Source organism: Pongo pygmaeus, chromosome 22 (assembly GCF_028885625.2).
Source record: "Pongo pygmaeus isolate AG05252 chromosome 22, NHGRI_mPonPyg2-v2.0_pri, whole genome shotgun sequence".
Classification (NCBI taxonomy): Eukaryota; Metazoa; Chordata; class Mammalia; order Primates; family Hominidae; genus Pongo; species Pongo pygmaeus.
This window is the reverse complement of record NC_072395.2, coordinates 23139602-23166845: the sequence shown is the minus strand read 5'-3', so window position 1 is coordinate 23166845 and position 27244 is coordinate 23139602. Positions and strand designations below refer to the sequence as shown.

Here is a 27244-nt window from a genome sequence, read left to right as displayed (position 1 = left end):
ATGTGTCTTTATAGCAGCATGATTTATAGTCCTGTTCAAACATCAGCTAGGGATTTCATAAGAAAAGTGTTGTCGAATTTTTCATTTCTTTTCCACATTGCTCCTCAGACTTACTGAGATGGGTTTCTGATGTCAAGCTGAGGCATTTTCCTTTCCAAGTGTTGGATTTTATACTTACCTGGGTATTAAATCCCTCCCTGTGTGGAAATCAGCTTCATCTATCACACCTTCCCTATAAAATTTTTAGAAATTTATTTGTGCACTGCAAGCGAGACACTCCATGATGAGGACACATTCCATCTTTCTTGTTGTTTCATAAAATTACTTTATTAGTGTAAATTTTTCTCTGCAAAAAAAGATGGTATCTGGATTTTAATTAATCATCCTGCTCTTTTATCTCCACATTGTTCTCCAACACTATTTCCTGCAGTTTAAGAATGTCATATGTTATAGATATTTGTATTCAGCCCCTTGGAAGGATATGAGCTCAAGAAATAGGTGGCCACATGTCAGTGATGCATGTGGCCGAGGTAACGGGAATCTTAGATGCTCAATCTTTGTCAAACAGGATACAGTCTCTGCTTACATGAATCACTAACAGGGAACATGCCATTTAATAGTACAGAATAGGAAAACAGACAGGGCTCTGAGTCTGGTTGGTATAGGAAACACAAGCCCTGGCAGGAAATGGCATCTCAGTCACACTTTCCTGTTCTGCAGAGGTAGGGAGAGAGCACCACTGAGACGCAGCCTGGGTTCTTGTACAGGAGGCATCCTGGGCTGTGTCTCTGTGCTCTCCATGCACAGTAATACGTGGCTGTGTCCACAGGGTCCATGTTGGTCATGGTAAGGAGCACCTGACTTTTGGAGGTGTCCTTGGAGATGGTGAGCCTGTTCTTCAGAGACATGCTGTAGGATTTTTTGTCATTCAAAAAAATGTGTGCAGGCTACTCCAGGGCCTTCCCTTGGGGCTGACGGATCCAGCTCATACCCATTCCAGAAGTGCTGAGTGAGAGCCCAGAGACAGTGCAGGTCAGCATGAGGGTCTCTGTGGGTTTCACCAGCGCAGGACCAGACTCCTTCAAGGTGACCTGGGACAAGACCCCTGTGGAGAAGACATAAGATGAAGCCCACAAAGGAGAGAACTGATGTTTCCCTGACCACAACACTCACAGGAAGGGGTGGTCAGCAGCCGAAGTGTGGAGCAAAGCATGTCCATAGTGGGGCACAGGAGTCACTGAGTGAAGCCCCATTCTCGGCTTTTGAACCCAGAGGAAGGTGGAGCTGGTGGAGATTTGCATCCCCTCATCTGAGTCCTACTTTATGGGGTGCACTCAGGTCTCAGGACTCAGTAGGGGAGTGCATCTGTGGTGAGGAGCAGTGAGCCCTAAGGTGTGGGCATCCACGTGTGCTCTCCATGGGGGACTCCATCTCATTTCAGGACCATGCCTCTCAGCCAAGGCTCTGAGATTCCTGCTCCTACAGACAGGGTCTTCTCTAAGGCTCACCCAGGGAGCATGCAGCTTTCTGGTTTTAGTCCTAGAGGAGGAGAGTAGAAATCAATAGAGATGGTTTTCTTTTTTCCTTCAGCAGAAATGAGGGTGGGAATCTGGTAGAGCAAGGGGCTTCCCATAAGTTTCTGATAAAAATCCTCTTTGTTTAGGGGGAAAGTGATGATTTTTTTAAATGATAGAGAATACATCAACAAAACATTTAAAAATGTATTGTGTAAAGAAGTGTAAATGGCATCTCAGCCATTTACACACTGCAAGACACACTGCTTGTTAGTGTGCCTGCACATAGGTGCATTCCTATAGGAATGTTCCATGGATAATCAATCTTGTCTTTATGCCCTGTCAGCCCTTTAGGAAGAGTAGACTGCATCTCTGGCATCCCTCTTCCAGCGCATGAGTGAGCAGAGGCTTTAAACAGGGTAATTGGAGGAATCCCAGGGGAGCAGCTGGCAGACTGTTCCCAGCCTTGATGTCCACCTGCCCTGGAGGTGGTCTCTGTGCTCATAAGGCCATGGAGACTTTTGTCAGTTCAGATTGACCTAATTACTGCAACCAATAATGTACAGTAATTGGAAATTTCTAGAACAATGCACATATACATACACACCTCCATGCTAGCCATTCTGAGCTCTGTGATTTAGTGGAAGTTAAGCATTTGCACTGCAGCCATAAAGTGGGATCATTATGTAACTCACAATGTTGTTGTAAAATCATAGTTCTGCAATAATTAAAGCCTGGTGATTTACACTGGGCTCTATTGCTGAGAGTTTTGGTTGTCAGCTGCAGGAAACAAGACTAAGAGGCAGTGAGATAAAATTAGTTTTCTTAGATTTAGAAAATGGCCTGGATGTGGCTCATGGAAAAGAAGACAGTAACATTCAAAGTCGTAGCCAATAAGCCCTGGGTTTTTACCTCACTTACCTCTTAGAAGCTCAGCTAAAGCTGACTTTCTCCTTTCATTGTCTTCAATAATGTTTCAAAGTCCGGGAAAGATTAAGGTTGGGCTAAATTTTGCCAATGTTACTTTCAATTCATAATAAAAATGATTTTTTGAGTTATTTCTTAGAGTAAAATAATGACAAATTAGCTAAAATGTGTACCGATACCTGTGAGCAAATATAATATGGAAATAGGCATGTTCTAATACTAAAAAATAAATATTAGAAGTTGGGATGATATTAAGTGAAATTCAGTGGAGATGTATTGACCTGCATATTACTGTGTTATTGTGTAGTCAAGATATTTTAGAAAATCATAGAATAAAATTCAACATCCATTCCTGATAGAAATGATCTAAAATTAGGTATAAAAGAAGGATATCTCAAAAAATAAAGTGCATATATGAGAAAAACACAGCTTTCATCACATGAAGAATGGAAAAACTGGGAAATTTTCCTCTAAGAAGTGGAAGAAGACAAAAATGCCCATTTTTATCACTTTTATTCAGAATAGTAATGAAATGCTAGCCAGAGTGTTTAGTTAACAGTAAAAGGAAATGACCTCAAATTTGGAATTGTGGAAGTCAGATTTCCTGTGTGAAGACAAAAAGATCTTATATTAAAAAAAGAAAACTAAAGCCTTCTCAAAAACTATTAGAATTCATAAGCAAATTAAGTAAAGTTGTAAGATTCACCATCTACATACAATAATTGGTGGCATTTCTATATGGTGACAGCAAAACATCTGAGAATGAAATCTATGAAACATTTCCTTTTACAATAGCTGCAAAATATACCTAGGAATAAATGTTACCAAATAAGAGAAAGATTTCTGGAAGAAAACTATAAATTATTGGTAATAGAAAATGAAATGGACATAGATAAATAGGACATATACCCCAGATACTCCACATTTATGGATTGGAAGAATTAATAGAATTAAAATTTTCATACTACCCAAAGTTATTTACAGATTAGATAAATTATCTATTAAAATAATAATGGCCTTCTTCACAGAAATAAGAAAAGCAATCCTACAATTCACACGTAGGCATGAAAGACCCAGAATAGAAAAGACCATCCCCCAAATGCATGGCATTTACACATCTGCAGTTCATTCATTTGATCATAACAGTCCCCAAACTCTTAACTCATTTCATCATCAACTCTAAACTCTAAAGTTTAAAACATAATTTAAATATTAACTAAACCATACACGGGTAAAATTTGAGGTACAATTATTTCTGAAACAAATTTCTCTCTAACTCTGAACCAGTAAAACCAGATATCTTATTTTATTGGGGCTGCTTTAACAAAGTGTCATAAAGTGCATGACTTTAACAAGACATATTTATTCCGTGCAGTGCCAAATGCTGGGAAGCCCAAGACAGCCAATCACATGTATGTAAATGTTTCCTTCCTGATTTGCAGATGGCCATAATTTTATTGTATCATCTCATGACAGGGAAGCAAGAGAGAAAAGCTCTCCCGTGATTTTTTATTAGAGCACTAATCTCATTTATGATGGCTTCACCCTTTTCACCTAATCACCCCTTAAATGGCCCACACCCCAATTACACCACATTGGGGATTAGGGTTCCACAATATTAATTTTGGAGTTGCATACACATTCAGTCCATAGCACTGGACAAGTTATTTGATTTCAAAACACAGTGGTGAGTTAGGCATAAAATAGACATTTTCTCCCCCGAAGAGAAAAATAGGAAAGAAAAGAGGGGTGATGTGTCCCCAGCAACTACAACGCATAACAAAACAAATTACCATAGGCCTTAAGGATCAAGTGGAATCTTCTCTGGGCCAAGCTTCTTCTTTCCCAGCTCATTGCAGCAGCAGAATTAATTCCAATGCTTTAGGTAGAGGCACCAATGGCTAACTGCTGAGTTAAGGTCCCATGTCAAAGACCCCATGCAGCCCTACACACAAGGCTCACCGGGAGTTCCTGAGTTCCAGGCAGTGGTAGGAGTCTTTTCCTCAAAGTTTTAAGCATGGACAGTCTGGTCTACTGAAACCAAGGTAGTGGTCATGATTACTTCTAAATAAATTCAAGGTTTATTTTTCTTTCTTCTGGAAGAATAGTGCACATTTGCAACCAAGTAGCTCCATCCTCTTAAATCTGAAGAATCTGACAGTATTCATCCATTTTGTCCCATCTTCATTCTTGTTTTTTAAAACCTGCATTTATTCTCTTTTAATACCATAAATTCTTTATCAAGTGATATTACAGCCTCACACTCACCGTTCTCTTCAGAACACACTTTCTGATTTTTGCAACACAGATAGATTGAGAATTTTCCAAGCCTTTAAGTTTTGGATACTTTCTCCCTTATAATTTCATTTTCAATTCATCTCTTTCTTATTAAAAATGCCCAGGAGAAACCAAACTAAACTTTCAACATTTTACTTAGAAGAGTTCTCAGCTAAATATTCAAATTCGCTGCTCAAAGTTCTCTTTTACTAAATATCACAACATAGTCTAGACAAGTTTTTTTGTCACTTTATAACAAAGATCACCATTTATCCAGTTTCCAATAGCACTCTACTCATTTTAGTCTATCAGAATAACCCTTAATATATAAATTTCTTTATGCATGTCAAAACTATCCAGCCTTTTACACATAACCCAATTCCAAGGTACTTTCACAGTGTTGAAATAATTGTAACATCAGAATCCCACTTCTTCATCCGAAATTCTGTGTAGTCAGTTCAAACAGATTAAAAATTATCATACTTGGTAACTTACGCAACCTTAATTTTATCTCAGTTCCTCGATTCTGGAAATTCAAAGATAAACATGCTGGCAAGATACTTTTTATTTTGAGGCTTCTACTGTTGGCTCATAGCAGCCACCATATTGCTATTTGGTCACATGACATCTTCACGTGGAGCATGTGTGCGTGTGTGTATGTAAAGAGAGAGAAGGGTTCGAGGAGAGAGAGAGAGAGAGACCCTGATGTCTTTACCTCTACAGGCATTAATTCCATTTTAATGATTCCACACCCCTAATTTGCTGCACAATTAAATACTTTCTTTGTTCATCCATCATTGAATTGTAAAGAAATACCTGAGGCTGGGTAATTTATAAAGGACGTAGGTTTTATATGGCTCACAGTTGTACAGGCTGTACAGCAAGTGTGGTGCTGACATCTGTTTCTGCTAAGTGCCTCAGAAAGCTTACAGTTAAGGCAGAAGCTGAAGGGGAGCAAGAGTGTCACATGACAATAGGGGGAAAGATAAGAGAAGGGAGTGGTACCAGGCTCTTTCAATCAGCTCTCATGTGAATTGATAACTCATTCATCACCAAGGGGATGACACTAAGTAACTCATGAGGGATATGCCCCTAATGCCATACCTCCCAGCAGACTTCATCTCCAACATTGGGGATCACAGTTGGGGATTTGGAGAAAACACACATCCAGACCACATCATTCTACCCCTTATGTCTTTCTTACATTGCACTATACAATAATCCCTCCCCAGTAGTCCTTGAAAATCTGAACTTGTTTTGGCATTAATTCAAAATCCAAAGTTCAGACTCAAGGAAAAGTTCCTTTCACCTATGAGACTGGAAAATCAAAAATAAGTTATTTACGTCCAAAGTACAATGATGGGTCAGAAATTGGGTGAGGAGTCCTATGCTAAAAAGAGAAATTGGCCCAAAAATTGGGTAAAGATTTTCACGGAAGGCCAAAACCTAGTCAGACAGTCCTTCAATCTTAAGGCTCTAAAATAATCATTGACTCCATGTCTTGTGACCTGTATGAGGGTGGGTGCCCAAGGCCTTGGGCAGCCCTACCTTTGTGACTTCCCTAATGCAGCCCATAAGGCTGCTCTCATGGGTTGGAGTTGGGTCCCTGTGGCTTTTCCGTACTCGAGCTGCAAGCTGCCTGTGGATCTACCATTCTGGGGTCTGGAGGTTGGTAGCCCCCTTCCATAGCTCCACTTGGCAATGTCATGGTAGGGACTCTGTGTGGAAGATCCAACCACAAATTTTCCCTGCGATTGCCCTGAAAGATTTACTTTGTCCCCTAAAAGAGGGAAGTGCATGGTAACACTTGATGTAATTTAATGATGTATCTGAAAGCTTCATGGTCATACAAATACACATATACGCACAACAGCCCAGCAAAGACACATAAGTATGCTCAGGCAAAATGAATGTATATTTAAACACGAAAACACCATGCCCATTTGTTTCATATTATTCTAATTATTTAATGGCATTTAAATTGTGTTTGCAGTTTGAGATTGTAGTACAAAATAGTGTTTGCATATGTGTATGTCTGCCTATTCCAATATTTAAAAAAAATACACTTCAATACATGTTTTGGTAAAACTGTATGTAAATGCCATTCTTGTCAAATATGTCACTTAAATGTGCAATGGTATATATTTTAAATATTGGCCTGTTATTAATAAATTGAATAACTAATAAGGCAAGCATCACTTTTTAAGTTGTATTACATTATTTGTTGGTTTTAGATTGTAGTTTTCAAACTAGGCAGGATAAAAACTCCTTATTTGAAAAGTTTTGCAAAAGAAATTTTGGGCATGAGTATTCAATACAAACTCTAATCTTTATTTGCCAATATGCCTTTATAATAGAGACCATCTGGCATTATGAAACTAAACCCAGCCCATGCTTTTCAGGACTCACTCACAATGGCAGCTTCCTAGAGGGTGGCGTGAGAGTGTGCAAGCACATGGGGATTTGGACTTCATAATCAAAGGACTAGTGAGCCCCAAGCTTGATCACATAGAGGGCAGCAGGAGGTGAAGAGCGCACTCTGTGGTACTTAAGAAAGGGAGGGTATGGGATGAGGGTGATGTCTGCAGGGACCTAGAAAAGGATGAGGAGGGCAGAGAGTGCAGGTAGATGAGCATATTCTAAGGAGAACTGTTATACTTCTAAACTTGGTTGGCTTCAGTGATTATGAAAAGAAAGGAACTGATTCACCAGACTTGGAAGACAGAAAGTAAAGGGACTTTCTTTTTCTGCGTGGATACTGAGGAAGATAAAAGGCTTTCAAAGAAGAAGGGAAGGTGGAGAAACAGTCTGAAAAACAGGACACTGGAAACCAAACAAAGTGGAGAAACAGAGCCTTTAAAGTGCTGTTTATTTTCCACAAACAGAAGATGAAGAAAAAAAGAAACAAAACACCATGCATATGCTGAGTTAAAGTTAGAAAACATATACAATTGTTTGACTATTACAGCACAAAAACACAAAACTCTATTCATGGAAATAGTTTGTATTGAGGATATGCATTTTTTTTCTAAGACAGGGTCTCACTCTGTCACCAAAGCTGGTGTGCAGAGGCACAATCACAGCTCACTGCAGCCTCAAACTCCCAGGCTTAAGGAATCCTCCCTCCTCAGCCTTTCAAGTAGCTGGTTGCACCAATCTCAGCTATTTTTTCTTTTATGTATAGAAAGCATCTCACCATGTTGCCAGGCTGTTCTAAAACTCCTGAGCTCAAGTAATCTGTCTGCCTCAGTCTCCCCACGTGCTGGGATTACAAATGTGATTTTAAAAATTTTACTATTTTAATAACAGTATTATTTTTAATAATTAAAATATATAAATAACCTATTTTAATAATTGTCCCAAGAGACCATTGCTAGTATTACTCAGAAAATATGCAGCAATAAAAGTTGCATTACATCCCTGTTCTAAGTTAGTGTTTTGTAGGTAAAAGGAATCATGGAATTAAAAGGAAAAAACTGTCAGACATCCTGGGGAAGACTTTTGCTTGACGAGGTCATGAATTTCCAGGGTCTGAAAGGAAATCACAGCCTCTGAAGCTCCTGATGTGCAACTGCCTTCTAAGAGAATCTGCATGTCCTGAGAGCCCCCTGATGGTTCTGAGCGCCCCCTGGTGGTTCTGAGTACCCCCTGGTGATCTGAGCCCAGAATTGTTGTCTTTAGAGCCACCTATGTCCTGAGCGCCCCCTTGTGGTTCTGTGCACCCACTGGTGGTCCTGAGCGCCCTCTCGTGGTCCTGAGCGCCCCCTGTTGGTTCTGAGTACCCCCTCTTGTCCTGAGCGTCCCCGAGTGCTTCTAAGCGCCCCCTGGTGGTGCTGAGCACCACCTGGTGGTTTTGGGCGCCCCCTGGTGTCCTGAGCGCCCCCTGGTGGTTCTGAGCGTCCTCTGGTGATTCTGAGAACCCCGTGGTGACATGAGGGCAGTAGTGTTGCCTTGAGCGCCACCTAGTGTCCTGAGCACCCCCCTTGTGGGTCTGAGCACCCACTGGTGGTCCTGAGCGTCCCCTAGTGGTTCTGAGCACCCCCTGGCGTCCTGAGCACTCCCTAGAGGTCCTAAGCACCCCTTTGTTTCCTGACCACCCCATGGTGGTTCTGAGCAGCATCTACCACGCAGTTCCCTCCTGTCTCTCTGCAGAGATTTTTGTGTCTGGGCTCACACAGATCTTCCCTCTCCTGTGTCCCTCACTGTAATACACGGCCTTGCCCTTGGCTTTCAGGTTGGTCATTGTAAGGTAGACTGCACTTGAAATGGTGTTGCTTGGGAATGTTAATTTATCTGTACTCATGGAGAGTAACCCTGAGAACTCCCATATGATCTCTCACTGTTGCTACCCACACCAATTCCTGTTGTGAAGCATGCTGGACCAAGCTCATGCTGTACCCAGTAAATCCGAAACCAGAAGCTTTGCAGGACAGTCTCAGTGAACTGCTGGGTTGTTAAATTTTTCTCTTTCTAACTCCATCAGTAAACATCACACAGGACTTCCGTGAACACAGAGGAAACAGACTGAGAACAGCTCCAAGTGGAGCAGCCACAGCTAGACCTGATTCACAAGGGACACTAATATTGAGGGGGATGAGAAGGGAATCCAGATCAGTGCAGACCCCATGGTGTGGACACTGAGGAAGGGCACAGACATGGGGTGGCTCCATACCAGGGCCTGAAGGAAGAGGGCATGAGCTGCCTTTCATGAGGAGGGGTGGGGACACATTTCCATGTCTTCATGTTTGTGGTCATGGGTGCACTGCTCAGCATTGCTCATCCATCCTCTGTGTCTACATTTCGGGAGGGCAGGGTCAAAGGATTTCTGGATCTGCATGCATAGGGTTATTCTGCCCATTACTCTTTTTTATTCTCTAATGTGGACACTGTTCAGGTATCTTCATAGTAGCACACATTATCAACAAATACGTCCAGTAAGAAAATAAAAGTACATTTCCAGAGAAAATGGACACCTGTCTTTAATTGGTACATTTAGAGCTGCAAACTACTGTTTTTGACAATAAGGCAAAGTTAGGTTACAAAGATAAAAAAATACAGATCTACACTTTATTAGGGAGGGGGTTTATAATTACCATTATCTTGAGATCATTTTGCCACAAAACAATTCAACATTGAATATATCTGCCTGTGTAAGGAAACAGTAAATGTGGACATATGTGTACTTATCTGAGTGAAGAGTTCACATGAAGACATGTTTGCTTGTCTGAGACAAGAGTCCACATGAGGAAAAGTCTGTTTTCTGAGGAAAACATAAATGTAAGGACATACGTGGTAGTCTGAGGAAAGTGTCCATGTGGAGACATGTGTTTTTGTCTGAGGGAAGAATCCACAAGAGTAAAGGTGTGTTTGTCTGACAGAAGACTCCACATGTTGACAGGTGTGTGGACTCATCTGAGTGTGAATGCCCATTTAGGGGCAGTATATGCTGAACTGAGCTGAAGTTTGGGGAAAATCTTTCTCAATCAAGGAAAGAAAATAATCCTGTGGATTATTTGCTTGTCAGGATGAAAAAACTTGGGTCATATAGAAAATTGATTTTTTTAAAATTAAAGATCTTTAGTGAATGTCAACATCTTATATGCAAATAAGGAAAACTAATTCATTCTTTGTTGCGTGTATCTTATGGCATCCTCACCAAATAAGTTATTAGATAATTTATACAGTCTGCATTTGATCCTAGGGATAATGTACTGCTAAATATCATTTTAAATTGTATATATTTAGGTTTATATTTTTCATCACAAAATTATGAGCTTAGACAAATTAATTGTGTCATGTCTCAACCATTGCATATCACTAAAAATAGTTTTACTCTTCTTAAACATTGCCTTTTTAACTTATTTGATATCCACTCTGTAAATTCCTGGAATATCCTCTATATGTTTACTTGACTGTAGTTTTGGCTTTTACAGAATTCAAATAAAGAAATTATATAGTGTAATTGAAATGACTTTACTGAAGAAAGTGGAAAATGAAGTTGCTGATCTAAGGAACTTTGAAAATGAGGAAATTCTAAAGTTTAAAGTGTAAAGAAACTGCACATAAGCACTCTATTCTAGTAGATAAAAATGGTTCCAAGAAGGGTACAGCTTTACATTTCTGATACTGCAATGCATGTGTCCTGAATTGTGCAGCTAAGTAATAAAATGGCATATGGTGGGATGCGGTTACTCCCTTTGCAGTGGGTGATTATGGACAGTCAAGGAATCCTAGAAAGGTCCATATGGTGGTAACATAGTTGGATGAGGAGACCAGTGTATTCTCATTTTTAATGTAATAAAGTTACAGAAGACAAGATACATAAATAGTTTCAATGTGTCCTTAAACATGAGTTCATATAAACATGCACATTTACTAGGCCAGTTAGTTGAGAGGTCCTAAAAGTACTTATACCACATTAACAACACATATACCCAGTATCACAAATTTTATTTTAATACTATATTTTAACATCAGAAAGAAGCAATCTTTAGAAAAATGTCTGATTCCATGTATGAAAAAGTTAATATAGAAAATGGGCTTAGAATGTATCGTAATACCAGGACACAGGAAAGTGTTCAAAAACAAAAGGATGAGGTGTGCTGTAAGAATGCAACATCCAAACTAAATGAGCTCCCAGCACCTAATAAAACTGTGGTGATTTGAAGAATAAAATGAATAATGTAGCATGGATTTACTTCAGAGTATGAAATAGACATCCATAAACCAATACAGATATTAATAGATGGCTAAATAAAGAAATAATGGGAAAAAGAACACATCTCCTTAGAGAAATATTCCAAATATGTTAGGGTGATAGTCCTCTAATCAGGTAGGTGATGTTTAAACACTCATGAGTAGATTGTGGCCTGAGATTAGAGAGACGGAAAAAAAATCACTATTAGTAATTTTATGATGAGATTTCAGATATAATGCCAAAGACATGATCTATGGATAAATGAAATTTTACCTGTTTCTTTAATTTGTAAAAACACACACACACATACATATTTTTCTGCAATGCACACCGACAAGGGAGTAAAAGGCAGCAACAGACGTGGAGAAAATAATTCCAAGTCACATATTTGTTAAATGTTTCCTTTTGATTTGTTAAATGGCTTTTTTGATCAATATGCAGGTATACTTACAACTAATCAGAAGAAAACAATGCGATTAAAAATTAACCAAGTATGAATCACAACAAAATCTAAAATAGACAAATGGGATCTAAGTAAACTAAAGAGCTTCTGCACAGCAAAAGAAACTATCAGCAGAGTGAACAGGCAACCTGCAGAATGGGAGAAAATTTTTGCGTTCTATCCATCTGACAAAGGGCTAATATCCAGAATCTACAAAGAACTTAAATTTACAAGGAAAAAACAAACAGCCCCATCAGAAAGTGGGCAAAGGATATGAACAGACACTTCTCAAAACAAGATATTTATGCAGCCAAGAGACAAATGAAATAATGTTCAGCATCACTGGTCATTACAGAAATGCAAATCAAGACCACGATGAGATATCATCTTATGCCAGTTAGAATGGCGATCATTAACAAGTCAGGAAACAACAGCTGCTAGAGAGGATGTGGAGAAATAGGAACGTTTTTATACTGTTGGTGGGAGTGAAAATTAGTTCAACCATTGTGGAAGACAGTGTGGTGATTCCTCAAGGGTCTAGAACTAGAAATACCATTTGACCCAGTGATCCCATTACTGGGTTTATACCCAAAGGATTGCAAATCATGCTACTATAAAAACAAATGCACACATATGTTTATTGCGGCCGTATTCACAATAGCAAAGTTTTGGAACCAACCCAAATGTCCATCAGTAACAGACTGGATAAAGAAATGTAGCACATATACACCATGGAGTATTATGCAGCCATAAAAAAGGATGAGTTCATGTCCTTTGCAGGGACATGGATGAAGCTGGAAACCATAATTCTCAGCAAACTATCACAAGGACACAAAACCAAACACCACATGTTCTCACCCATAAGCGGGAGTTGAACAATGAGAACATATGGACACAGGGAGGGAAACATCACATACCAGGGCCTGTCAGTGGTGGCAGACTTGGGGAGGGATAACATTAGCAGAAATACCTAATGTAAATGACGAGTCGATGGGTGCAGCAAACCAACATGGCCCATGTATACCTATGTAACAAACCTGTATGTTGTGCACATGTATCCCAGAATTTAAAGTATAACAAAAAAAATTAACCAAGTATCAGGAGAGGCATCTCACCAAAAATTATATGAATATTTTTAAATATGATTTTTTTATTGGGGACATGTGCATTTAAATAAAAATTAGATCCCATTACTCACCTACTAGAATGGTTAAAACACACAATTCTTATAATGATAAATGACAATATGAATGTGGAAAACCAAGAACTATCATGCATTGATGGTGGGAATTCAAAATGGGATGTGCACAAAAGGAGATATTTTGGCATTTTTTAAATAGAGATAAAAGTAGAGTTAAAATGTGATTTGTGCCTGTGTTCCAAAATATTGACAACACTGATTCAGAAATTGATGTTTACAAAGATACCTACAGAGGAAATTCTATACCAGTTTAATTAATTTGATTCATTCTCCAGTCCCTGAAATTTGCTTACAGAATAAATCTTGTATGAAAAATCTCTCAAATAGTTAAAATTTCTCAAATAAACATTAATATTATTATTTTTTTAATGACTTAATGTCATTTTCTAAGAATGTCTTCAATGTAATAATCTTTGTCATTTTCTCCATGCCAGCACAGCTGCTTCCTCCCTGGGGTTTCTGACACTCTGAGGATGTGGGTTTTCATACTGTGTCTCTCACACAGTAATACACAGCTGTGTCCTCAGATCTCAGGCTGCTCAGCTCCATGTAGGCTGTGCTTGTGGACGTGTCCCTGGTTATGGTGACTCTGCCCTGGAACTCCTGTGCATATTGTGTGTTACCATTGCGAGTGTTGAACTCTCTCATCCACTCAAGCCCTTGTCCAGGGGCCTGTTGCACCCACTGCATGTAGTAGTTGGTGAAGGTGTATCCAGAAGCCTTGCAGGAGACCTTCACTGAGGCCCCAGGCTTCTTCACCTCAGCCCCAGACTGAACCAGCTGTACCTGGGACTGGGCACCTGTGGAGAGGACACAGGAGTGGATAAAAGCCCCCTTGACTAGACTTAATCCCCTCCTCATCACTGGGACTTTTTGGCACCTTACCCGTAGCTGCTGCCACCAAGAAGAGGATCCTCCAGGTCCAGTCCATGGTGAGGAGCTGAGCTATCAGGGGATTCTCTAGAGGAGGGATGTGGTTGTTGGGTGATGCTCTCAGGGCACAGACTTATCCATATTTACCTCAGTGGATCTCAGGTTATTTGCATATTCATGAGACAGAGCATTTCATAGCTCAAAGCCTGACCCATGATAAGAAAGGGAAAATAAATGCCACATCTCCCTTACTAGAGTGAGATGCTGATGGTCCCAGCCCTAATCCTGCTTAAGGAAATCCATGCCCTGACCCAATTATGAACATTTGTGGACAGAGGTCCTTTCAGTGAAGAATATGCCCCCTCAGAAGAGACTCCTCACTGTGAACCTACATTTGATTAGCATAGAGACCACCTGGATCATTTTTGGGACTGTCACTCTCCATGACATTCAGCAGGTGCCTTGGCTCTATCTTGGACCCATCAGGCACCAGCACAGCTCACTGGTGACTCTGAGAAAGTAAAGCTGATGTCCCACGTGAGTGTCCAGCAGGTCCCTCTGAGATCTGCTGGACGCTCCTGAGACATTGCTTCCAGCACTTGCCTGGTGTCTGATCCCCCAGGATCTGTAACAAAAACACTTTTGGTTTACAGATTTGCTCTGTGATGTGTGATTAGAGCTGATATTCTCATCTCACGGATGACAGGAATCAAAATATGTAAGAGGAATTTGGAGTTCTTTATGAACTCACTGCTCCCAAAATAATTGTCAAGGAATTTGTGTTTTGAATAATGTTGGGTTACTTTTGAACTCCACTTATTAGAATTTCATGAAGTACTTAATACTTTCAGTTCATATCCATAGATCCTCATCTTTGAATATTCATTTCTTACTCACTTGGTCTGTGCACCTGCCACACTCTCACATCCACCACTGTCCTGTCACTCACACAATGTAGGCAACTTTACCTAACACTGAAATCTGAATTTCTTATTCATAGGAAATGTAGTTTCTTCAACTAGTCTGTACGGATTGAATTAGTAAAAACACACCCATCTTTCATATTCTCACTATAAGATATTACAATCCTGGAAACCCACTTTAAAAAATAGTTCTCATTGCCTCAAGTTATTTGAATGGTTTGGATATAATAGGATATTTAAAGGCATGTCAGCAACTTGTTGAACAATTATTTTAGATTGTTTTTTCCTGACAAAGGAAGACCCAGGCCCTGGGAGAAAACCTCCTCCCCAGCCTCAGTGCACCTGCTCTGGGGCTGCAACCTGTGCTTTTTGGCTCCCGAGTGCCTCCTCCAGCCAAGATATTACCTTGCAATGAGGTTTCTGTCGTGGCTCACAAACATTTTCCCTAAGTCTCTAGCCCAGCTTGAAGTGGCTGTGTCCTGGTTTAGAATGCTCCTTCAGTGGCACCATATGCTGCTGACACCATTTCTTTTAACATTTGATTAGCCTTACTAAACCTATTGAACCCTACAAGGAGACCCAAAGAAAAGACTGTATGACACAGAAGGGAGCCTCTTGTCTGAAGCTTCTCATTTCCTGAGTCAGTGGACCCACAATGAGCACAAAAACCTGTAGGATTTTAGGAGTGCCTTGTTTCTTTGTTGGGCTCTTGCAGTTGAATGTGGCATCTGAGAATACCTGTAGGTACAGATACATTCAGAATAAAACCCACTTTGTATCTATTATTCCAATAACGCATATTTTCCTTTCTTCCTAGGTTCTAGCCTATAGAAAGTGACTTCTACACTGACACTAGGCCTAGGTTTATGGCTTTTTTCTGAAACTGAATGCTTTGCAGAAGAAGTGACCTCATTGTTAGAAGAAAGCTTCCTGTCTCCAGGAAGCCAGTCACTTTAACTAACGCACCTGAAATGTTATGTCCTGAGACCTTGTGAAAATTCATTTCTTGGAGTAAAGAAACAGGAAAGTTATTGTCAAATCATTAGAAGAAACCTTATCAGAAATTCTATCAACACAGCAGTCAAATTCCAGTAAGTCAATCCTTGGGTTTATGTTTCACAACTCAAGAAGGAATAAAGAAATCTACATAATTGGAAGGCTACTCCAACAGAGGGAATTTTGACCCATTTAATTAATAGACCAGTATTCTCTCAAAGACACTCTCCTATGAGATCTCCAACTTAAACAGATCTCTGTAACCTGAAGAAGTTTTTTCAACAGATCCTTTTTCTCTAGACATCCACAAATGCAAAAACACATTTTGTATATTTGTGCCTGAGTGATCTACAGAAGTCCTTGTCTTATTAATGACAGTTCATGGAGACACCCTCCTATGAGATCTCCAAATTAAACAGATCTCTGTAACCTGATGAAGTTTTGTCAACAGATCCTTTTTCTCTAGACATCCACAAATGCAAAAACACATCTTGTATATTTGTGCATGAGTGATCTATAGAAGTCCTTGTCTTATTAATGAAAGTTCATGGAAACATGATAACTGCATCACTGACTGTGCACTCACACTTCACTGGTTTCAAACATCTCTCACCCATGTGATGGGGCAATGGGTGCCTCTGAGAAAATTCTGACTTTTTGGACTGCACATGTTCTCCACTCTTCACTTGACTTCATGGTTCCACGTTCATACAGATGTGTCTGTGACTGAAAACCCAACACTGATATTCAGTGGATTTTCCTCTTATGAGATTCATATTCTCTGTCTCTCTTTCTCTCCACATCTCTATCTCTCCATTTTTCTCTGTCAATACTATTTTCTAATAAATCATCCTGAATCCTGCGAACAGCCTGCATCACACACTCTGCCAATCTTCTGCCTCAAAGATAATTAGGGGAAAACTCATCCTTGCCCAAGGTGGGAGAACACTCTGGACTTCCACCAGCTATATTAAAAGCCTCATATGAAGAACCATGATAAAACATTTTTTGTTTTTGGATTATAGCTCAAAAATAATTTTTTTAATAATGGCTATGGCATTCTATATTCCTAGCACTATGCAAAGCAGTATAGATGCTCCAAATAAAAGAGAAATACCGTATGACCAGTGATCCGCCTTATGGAAATATACCTAAAGGAGATGAAATTACCACCTTGTGAAGATACCTGCTCTCCTGTGCTTATTGCAACTCTGGTCACAACAGCCAAGATATGGAAACTGAGTGTCTGTCGATGGGCAAATGCATAAAGACAATGTGGTATGTGTACACAATATAACATTATTCAACCTTAGAAAATAAAGAGATGCTGCCATTTTCCGCAAGACAAATGGATTCCCACCACCACTACCAGTGTATTCTATCCATTGCAGCCCCTCCCTGGAAGCCGGCGGATCCAGGCCCAGTAGTAAGGACTGGTTGTGATGGAGTGGCCAGAAACAGTGCAGGTGAGGCAGAGGGTCAGTGCAGGCTCTTCAGGTCCAGGGCTGACTCCCGCAGCTGCTCCTGGGACGGCATGTGAGTACACAGAGAATCAGTCCCTGTCAGTCACGTGTGCCTGCTCGCTCTCACCCCATAAACCCATGTCTGACAGCAGAGACATGCACCCTGGGGAGATGTCACCAGGCACAGGAGAAGATACAATAATGCCATCTTCTTCATGAACACAACTCTTCATTCCCCAGATTCCTTAGCCCTGCCTGAGGGGAGAGCTGTTAGCTTCCACAGTCCAAAAGTATTTTATACCCTGGAGCTTGAAAAATAATTTGGCTGTGGAACAGCCTTGTAGTTATAAGAGAGCGGGCAGAGGTCAGATTTCCCCTGGATTTGAATATGTTTCATTGTTTTGTCTATTTCTTATTGACATGAATTACTTGCTTGACAAAAACTACAGCCATGACAGGTCATAAAATTTGCTTTATTCTGATTTTCCCACCTGTGACATTTGAATTTCCATATCAAGTGAGCGATGTGCATATCTCACAGGAGTGATTACAAAATAACTCTTTTAACTCCTTAGTGTTACTCAAATGCTGCACTGTCCTTACTGTCAAAAATCTACTGGAAAATTTGAAGTAAAAATAAATCATATATTGCATTCTTAAGTTAAAAGTAGCATAATGTTCAGAAACACATGAACTTTCTTTGCAAAAGGTACCTCTAGTAAAACTTACAACACAGGTTCTGCTTTCTCAAGGACCCAGACATTATCACCCTATGAGTTGATTCATCAAAGGCCCATGTATTTTCAATTGCATCTTCAATATTAGACTCTGATTCATTAAATGCAGATATAGCAAAGTATTTTAAGGGTTTGATGTGCTATGCAGAAACATTCAACAGGATGTTAAAGACGCCTTACCACCAAATCTTTCTAACAATTTTTTCATTGTCATCCACTTGGAAATTCTTCATTTTAGAAGAGACATCAGAGAATAGCAGCTTCAAACATTGTTAAAAGGCCTTATTATTTATCGTTATCTACAAAGCAGCAGTAACTCCAAGATGTCAATCCATAGGTTTATGAAGTGAAAATGAGGTGGGTTACAAAAGTTGTTTTGAGATAATTATTATATAGTTGTAGAATCAGTATCAATGGTGGCATCAGTGTAAGGTTGAGCAGCCAGTTTCTGAGCTGATGTCCTTGCAAATGTAATTTTTAATAAGGTTGTGGTGGGCTTCTATCCAAGATGGTGGCTAAGTAGACTCTATTCATGATAGTTTTTGTTATCAGGAATATGGGCCTAAGAACCCTCCTTCATGGTCATTCCTAGGTCCATTTGTCAGGGTGTTAACACAAGTGGCTCTGTTTTGAGTCCCACAACTTTCACACTCTTTCTAACACTACAGGTGAGGAAGGTGAACCTGTGTTAGTTTGCACAACACAGGATAAATTCCACATCCACATTCCATTTTGACCAAACAAGCTCATACCTTTCACAACTATTGGCCACTTGCATTCCCAGGTGAGTCTCCACACAACACATTGGAGGGTTCTGAGCAACGAGAGAGAAGATAGTCCCATCAGCCTCTCCCATGTGGCTACAGGAGCCACAACCTGAGCCCCACCTAAGCTGCAGGGAAAGGGCTTGAGCCCTGGAATTTTTACAGCAGGAAGCACATCTCCACTTTACAGGGATCAGGAACAGCAAAAGGAAAATCAACAACAAATGCAACTAACAAGAAATAGAATGGGCTAGAAGCAATAGGGGTCCCAGATCAGTGCTGATACTGATTTGCAAGCTTTAGTGTCAGGAGAAGGGTCAGACATAAATCCTCTGAGGTTCTACCTGACACTGACCCTGGCCCAGCCTCTCTCTTGGCTGAGGTTAGAATTCCCAAAGACTGTTCTCCTCAGGGAACCCCACTAAGGTTTCTGTCCTGAATGTGACTGGAGAAGACTTACCAGGTTCCCTTCAGCTTCCACAGGGCTGTGACCCTGGCAACAACTGGCAGAGAGATTGTTCTACATTTAGCACCTGAGAGAAGATTTCCTCCTGGTACAACAAAACTGTGGTATTTCAGAGACATAGAGCTAAGCAGAGCATCATGAAATAAGGGAGGGTCTCTGAAGGCAACATCTAAATGGAGAAGCAGCCCCAGACCCTGGCAGTAAACCAGCCTCTCATCTCCACCCGCACCTGCTCTGGGGCTGGCCCTGTGCTTCCTGCAACCTGCCCTTCCCCGGTGGTCGTGAGTCCCCTTGGTGGTCCTGAGTCTTCCTGGAGGTCCTAAGTGCCCTGACAGGTTTGTGTCAGGGCTCATAAGGACACCTCCTCACTGAGTCTTTCACAGTAATCCTCAGCCATGTCCTAGGTGGTCACGGAGCTGAGCTTCACAGAGAAATGGCTCTTGGTTGAGTCATTGTTGATGGGGACACAGACCTGGGTGGAGGGTGCATGATGTGTATTCCTTGATGATCCACTCTAGTAACTGTGCCCCAGCCATTCCAGCCTGTTGCCCATGGGATGGTGGATTCATCTCAGATAATATCCATGGTAAAAAAAAAAAAAGAATCCAGATATAGCACAGGTGGAGGGCAGTGTCTGAGGGTCTCATGGATCCTGGACCTGACACCTGCAGCTGCTCCTGGGACAGGACACCTGGAATAAGAGTGGACTTCCTGGTGAGTCACACACAGAGCTCACTTGTCCCCATTACCCCATTTCTTATTTCTAGATTCTCACACAGAAAAACTGTCATCCATCGAAGACATGTAAAAAGTTGATCTTCTTGAGATAAAGAATAATGCCTTTCGTGGGGAAATTGTGCTCAAGCTGATGATAGAGCTTGAGCTCAATCATCAGGGGAGGAGAGAGGCTGACAACACCCACATTGTTGCTGGGGTATAAACAGAGTTTGAGGAAAAGTGTGCATGTGTCAGGAGTCCCACACATATAAAGGGATGGAACCACGGCAACCCTCTGTCTTGGAGCCTCTTCCCAGAGGTGAGTGTCCTGCTCAGGCATCAGATAACACAAACTCATTCCTCCTCTGAAAGAGCATCCCTCTGCTGAGTGTCAAAGCATCCATTCTTACCCCAAGGACAGGAAGGCAAGTGATAGAAACAAGCAGTTTTGCTGGACAGAGAGGGAAGAAAAGGGGTAGGAACCAGGGAAACACCTTGTGCCCAGGACCTATGCCCTAAAATCTGCCTGCTTCTTTTGGGTTCCCAGCTGGAGATGATACATTGTGAACTTTCCTGGCAGTCGCGTTTCTGGAGGGAGGATTAGGGGAAATGCTGAGTAAGTTCTCCTCTTTGCTGAGCACAGAGTTTTCACCCTCTGTGGTAAGTGGTGTTATCCCTGCCCGGTTGAGTCACCCTTGCTCGCCCTCTCCCTGTTGCTCCCCAGGTTTTGCTTCTTTGCTCACAGTCTTATCCTTTTCTAGATTTCTTTTCCTGGAGCCCCCATTGTAGCCTTGAGTGACAACATCAGTCCAGTCCCCAACATCTTATAAACTGTGATTCATTTCCTTTTGACTACCTATGAACACTTTATAAGAAAATAGATGGTATAGAGAAAACGTTGCTTTCCTGTTATACATAGAGCCCAGCTGTGTTCTCAACAGGCCTGAGGACACACACACACACACACACACACACACACAGAATTGCCACATCACTTTTCAATTTCCAACAGGAAAAATCATGACTGTGTTGGAAGAATTGTTTGCATGGGGCATGGGGCATGGTAGCCACAATGAGGCATCATCCCTCTCTGAAGATACAGGGTCTCCATGTTCAAAGAGGAGAGAGACTCCAGGTGTGCAGAAACCCAGTGTTTCAGGACCTGGGAACAGAATCACGGGAGACCAAGTACAGCAGGACTGGCCAAGAGGACCAAAGCACTAATGGTAGACTTTGAGTGAGGAGAACAAGGTAAGGCCTGATCTTATGTCTTCTGCCCTTCATTCTGTTGATATGATGTGTCACGTTGATTGATTTGCATAGGTTGAACCATCCTTGCATCTCTGGGATAAGCCACACTTGGTCATGATGAAAGCTCTTTTGATGTTATTGAATTTGGTTTGCTAAGAATTCCTTGAGGAGTTTTGCATCCATATTCATCAGTGATATTGAATTGCAGTTTTCTTTTTTTTTTTTTGGTATGTCTTTATCTGGTTTTCATATAAGGGTAACATTGGCCTTGTACAGTAAGTTTGGAAGAATTATTCCCTTTCTTATCTACTCTTTATCTATTTTTGGAATATTTTGAGTGAGATTAGGTGTTATCTCTTCTTTAAATGTTTGTCATAATTGCGTGATGAAGTCATCAAGTCCCGGGTTTTGCTTTGCTGGGAGAACTTTTATTATGGCTTCACTCTCACTACTTGTTACTTATCTGTTCAATTTCTTCCTGGCTCAATCTTGGTAGGTTGTGTGTGTCTCTAAATGTATCCATTTCTTTCAGATATCTCGATTTATTGGCATTTAGTTGTTCCTAGTAGCCTCTAATTATCCTTTGATTTTCTGCACTATTGGTTGTAATATTTCCGTTTTTCTTTCTGATTTTATTTACTTGGTCTTCTTTGTTTTTTTCTTAGTCTGGTTAAAGGTTTATAGATGTCTTTTATCTTTTTAAAAAACAACTTTTCATTTGATCGATCTTTGGTATTGTTTTATTTATTTCAATTTTATTTATTAATGTTCTGATCTTAACTTTTTTATTTTACTATGTTTGGATTTGATTTGCTCTTGCTTTTCTAGTTTTTTTTGAGAGCTATTCCTAAGATATTTATGTTATGGTTGTCTACTTTTTTAACGTAAGTGCTTATAGCTGTAAACTTTCCTCTTAGTACTACGTTCACTGTATTTCATAGGTTTTCATATGCTATGTTTTCATTATCATTTCTTTCAATAAATTTTAAAATTTTCTTGTTTGTTTATTAACCCATTTTAGAGCATATCATTCAGTTTGGAAGCACATTGTTTAATTAAGGAGCATATTGTTTAATTTCCATGTGTTTTCAAAATTCCTCTTATTATTTTAGTTTTCTTTCATTACTATCAGAGAAGGTACGTGATATCTTTTTAATTAAAAATGACAAATTTTCTGGTCTAGCATATGGTCTATCCCTGAGAATGATCCATATGCTTAGGAAAAGACTGTGTACTCTGCAGCCATTGGATGAAGTGTTCTGTCAATATCCATTATGTCCACTTGGTCTGTCATGCAGATTTAGTCTAAGATTTCATTGTTAATTTTCTGTCTGGAAGATCTGTCCAATGCTGAGGGTGGGGTGTTAAAGTCTCCAGCTATTACGGTATTGGGTCTATCTCTCTGTTTATCTCTAATTGTATTTGCTTGATATATCTGGGTGCTCCAGTGTTGGGTGTATATATATGTATGTGTATAACTCTACGTCAACAAAGGGTGCAGCCATGTTGTCCCTCTCACTGCCTCAACTCAGCACAGCTGCCTCTTCCCTCAGGGTTTCTGATTCTCTCAGGATATGGGTTTCCACACTGTGCCTCTTGCACGTGTCCTCAGCCTTTAGGCTGGTGATATGAAGATATGCCATGCTGATGGAGGTGTCCATGGAGAAGACAAACCGTCCTGTGAAGCCCTGGGCATACGTTAGGTTCCCAGTGTTGGTGTTGATCCATCCCATTTCCTCAAGCCCTTGTCCATGGGCCTGTCACACCCAGCTGATAGCATAGCTTGTGAAGGCGTATCCAGAAGCCTTGCAGGAAACCTTCACTGAGGCCCCAGGCTTCTTCACCTCAGGCTCAGACTGCACCAGCTGCACCCATGAGTGGACACCTGTGGAGAGGAGACAGGAGTGCATGATGTCTCCCTTGACTGGTCTGGTTTCTCTCTCAGCCCGGTGACTGGGAGGTCCCTTACCTGTTGCTGCTGCCACCAAGAAGAGGATCCTCCAGGTCCAGTACATGTTGAGGTGCTGTGGTCTAGGGGCTTCTTCTGAGGAGGGTAGTGGTTGTTGGGTGATGCTCTCAGGGCACAAAGATATCTATATTTACCTCAGGTATTTGCATATTCATGAGCGATGGTATTTCATACCTGATAGTGCATGAGAAAGATTGGAGAGTGACACATGGATTACCAACAGGAGGATGCTAAGGGTTCAAGCTATAATCCCCTTAGAGGCCATATGCCCCCTGATACATCCCTAAGCTCTTTGTTGACAAAGCTTCTCCCCCTGGAGAACAATGTTCCCTAGAATAGGACTTCACTGTGAACCCACACTTGAACGGCTCAGAGGTAATTTAAAGTATTTCTAGGCTTTAATACATGAATGTCTTATTCGGGGGATGAGTGTGTTTCTCCAAAAGTTGCACTTATTTATATAAAAGAAAAGCTTCCTTAACCTCCAGCTGCATACTGTTAAGATATCTAGCAGGGTTAGAAATATCTAGTATAAAAGTGGTTCTCATTACAACATCAAGTTTGATAAATGCTCACAATCGCATAGGCCATTTATAGAATGTTCAGCAGTCTTTGTCAAATACTTATTTTAGATTTTTTTTAGAAGAATGACACAGATCTTGAGGGGAATCCCTCCCCAGCCTCCTGTGCACCTGCTCTGGGGGGTGGAGCCTGTGATGGGTGGGCCTTGAGCGCCCCCTGCAGCCCAGCCCTTGCACTGCAGAGAGGCTCCTGTCTGGGCTCCCAAAGCATTTTCCCCCCAGTATGAAGTGGCTGTGTCCTGGCTCAGAATGCTCATTTAGTGACATGTGATACCATGTGCTGCTGACACCATCTCTTACAATACTAAACTGGCCGTAGGACAGCCAGAGAACTCTGCAGAAAGACCCCAAGCAAGGATTCTATGAAACCACCAGGGAGCCCCTTCCCTGGAGCTCCGGAAGCACTGGATCAGTCCACACTCACAGTGAGTCCAGGAGCTCCCAGGGGCTTTGGGAGAACACCTAATCTCTTGTCGGTTCCTTTGGATGAACATCTCATCAGATAATTTCTAAACCTACAAAATCACGGGGCTCAGAGCCCACTCCATAACTCCTAATCTACACACACACACACACACACACACACACACACACAGTGCCTAGATTTCCCACAGTAATGGGAGGGAAATGTGCCTTACTCACTGTGTCTAGCGCATTGGTGATGAGCCCACAGTGCCCCAGGCCTGGGGATACGCCCTTGTCAACAGAGCGACAGCAAACACTTTACACCTGGAGATGGGGCCCTGCACGCACTGTGGCTTCCCTGTTCTCCCAGAACCTGGGATCCTGCAGATGCCCCTGAGAAGCACCCAGGCTCCCCCTGGGAGGGTCAGCCACAGGCCAGCCCCACCAAGTCGGTGCAGCCTGCACTGAGCCACTGACCTGTGGGGAGACCCACAGCAGACCCACAGCCCAGCCAGCCCCACTCCCAGAGGCACATCAAGGAAGGGCGCAGGACCTGGGGACCCTTCATGGGGATCTTTTCAGGAGCAAACACAGGCACTGATCAGGCACAGGGGACCTGGGGAGGTGAGTAGCTGGTCAGGGTTTCTGAGGACCAGTGTCTGATGGAATCTGCCTGTCCTTTCTCATATGAGGTGCCTCTCCTGGGGATCCTGTTCTTGTCTTACATGTGCAGGTCCACTCTGTGGGTGACTGACACATCTTTATAAACCTCAAATCTCAGGAACATAAGAGCTGTGCTTAAAGAGCCCCCAGAGAGAAGACACATTCCCATCCTGCTGTGATTGAAACAGCTCCATGCTGGGGATGGGGAGAGCTCATGTGTCGCTGATGGGATGCAGAGCATCAGCCACATGTGCGCTGAGAAGGACTCAAGGCTGCTTTCCAGCACTTCCCCTCAGAGTGAAATTTGTGTGTTTACCCCAAATCCAGGCTGGTTCTGGGACTTGATTCTTCCAAACATGTTGCGCTGGGAACTGCAGGCCCTGGCTGTCACTGTCACCACTGCTGTGACACTGTGGACACAACCAGGGCAGAAGCCTGGGGATGGAGCTGAGGACAGACACTAGCTAGGTGAACCCATTGAAAACTTTGGGATCTGCTGGGGCTCACACTCATGGAAGCACACATACTGGAGGGTTTGTAGGAGGAGGCAGCCTCTGTCAGTGACTCAGGAGCTGCTGCTGCTCTGCAGGTCACCTCCTTGGCAGGTAGCAGTGGGCAGGTGAGTGTGGTTCAGGCCTACAGGGACACCAGGCTTCCACATGCCCCTCCTCACCAGGAAGGAGAGTGGCTTTGTTCATCCTGGTTTCCCCAGCCGTCTGGTCATCCTCTCTTCCTGACCTCCTGCCCGTGGCCTTCAGGCCTGTGACACATGGACAAAGGCACTTTCTACTCCAACTGTTGATTACCCAGGTCACCTCCCTCTAGAAAAGCCATGATGTTTTCCTGGTTCTGTGTCCCTGGCTGAAACACAATGGACACACATGGACATACCAAAGTGTCAAAGTGGAGGACAGGAACCCTGGCAAATACCACTCAGAAAAGAGAAAGAAATTAGTCCGTGGATAACGAGAGGGTGCTGAGCATGTCTGGAGGCTGCAGGTCCCAGAAGCTTTAGATTCCTCAAAGTCCTCAGTTTTGTCTCCTCTGTTGTTTTGGGGCTTCCCTGAGTTCTCCTCTTCAGATAGACTCTGTGCCTTTTCACACACTGACCTATAGGAGATCGTTAAGCCAGACAAGAAGCCTCAAACATGGTATATATTCTGATCTAAATTTTCAAAAGATAAACTCAAGAGACATTCAAAGAAGTGATTATAAAATAGCAATATGTAGCAACTGGCTGAGAAAACCTTAAACTCACATTATTTTTATGAACCACATACATGCTAAATCTTTGTCCAATTCCTCCACTTTATCAGAGACTGCCTGCAGGATGAATTTCGATGCCACCTAATTTAGAGTAGGGGCAAAACTTAAAATCCTCTATAGGTCTGAGTGCCACTAACAACAACAACAAAAAGTTTGGACCAGTATGAAATTTTAAGAGACACCACAATCATGGACTGGGCTAACAGGTGATGGCATTTGCCCTGAGCATATTCTGTGAAGAGTGGTTACAGTGGCTTTTCCTTCTAATGAGCAGAAAGTAACAGAGAAAGTATAAAAGTGATAATAATAATGAAAGAGAAAAAAGCAGTCTAAATTCTGTAACAAAACAAAGCACTAGAAACTGACACAAATTAAAAGGAGATATATTGATTACCTGGCAGAAAATTCAAAGGAAACCTTATAAATGTGTTCAATGAGCTCAGAGAAGAATGCAAAAACAACACGAGAATTTTAACAGAGACCAAAAATGGAGAGAGATGAGATACAATGATGTATGGCTTAACAGTAGGGATACATAGGAGCAATGCATCCTTAGGCAATTTGTCATTGTGCAAGGATCATAGAGTGTGTTTACACAAACCTACGTGAAATACCCTGCTACACCCAGGCTGTGTGGGATAGCATAGTGCTCTTAGGTAACAAATCTGTACATCATGTAAGTGTAGTGAATACTGTGGGCAGTTGAATTACCATGGTAGGTATGTATATATATGAACATATCTAAGCATGGAAGAAATGCAGTGAAAATACAGTATTATAATCTAATGAGATCATTATCGTGTATGTGGCCTGTTGTTCACCCAAATATCATGATGTGCATGATTCTATTCAAGTTGCTGAAAATAAAACAAAACCAATAAAACTGTCAAGCAAAAATATTACACTAATTAAAGCTTTTCTTCAGTAATGTAGGATGTTTGAAACATTTCTCCACAAAGCAAAAAGTGGACAAGTTCATCACCACTAGACCTGACTTACAGGAATGCCAAGGTCTCTGGTAGGTTCCGGGAATAATGAAGTAGCTGCATCAGCTCCACTCTGTCATCTGCCATTTGAAAGACTTGCATAGTTCTTTTTTTTCTGTTCTGCTT

At 41.5% G+C, this 27244-nt stretch overlaps 2 pseudogenes and 1 gene segment (V, D, J or C); all 3 read right to left on the bottom strand.

Moving 5' to 3' along the window:
• Positions 1–695: 695 nt before the first annotated feature.
• On the bottom strand, positions 696–1219 carry LOC129027642 (immunoglobulin heavy variable 2-26-like; annotated as a pseudogene).
• A 12322-nt stretch (positions 1220–13541) lies between these two features.
• On the bottom strand, positions 13542–13989 carry LOC129027648 (immunoglobulin heavy variable 1-3-like). The segment is given in 2 exon segments: positions 13542–13858; positions 13944–13989. Coding segments are annotated over 2 exon segments (363 nt in total).
• Positions 13990–22771: 8782 nt separating this feature from the next.
• Positions 22772–23263, bottom strand: LOC129027723 (immunoglobulin heavy variable 7-4-1-like; annotated as a pseudogene).
• Between the last annotated feature and the right edge of the window lie 3981 nt (positions 23264–27244).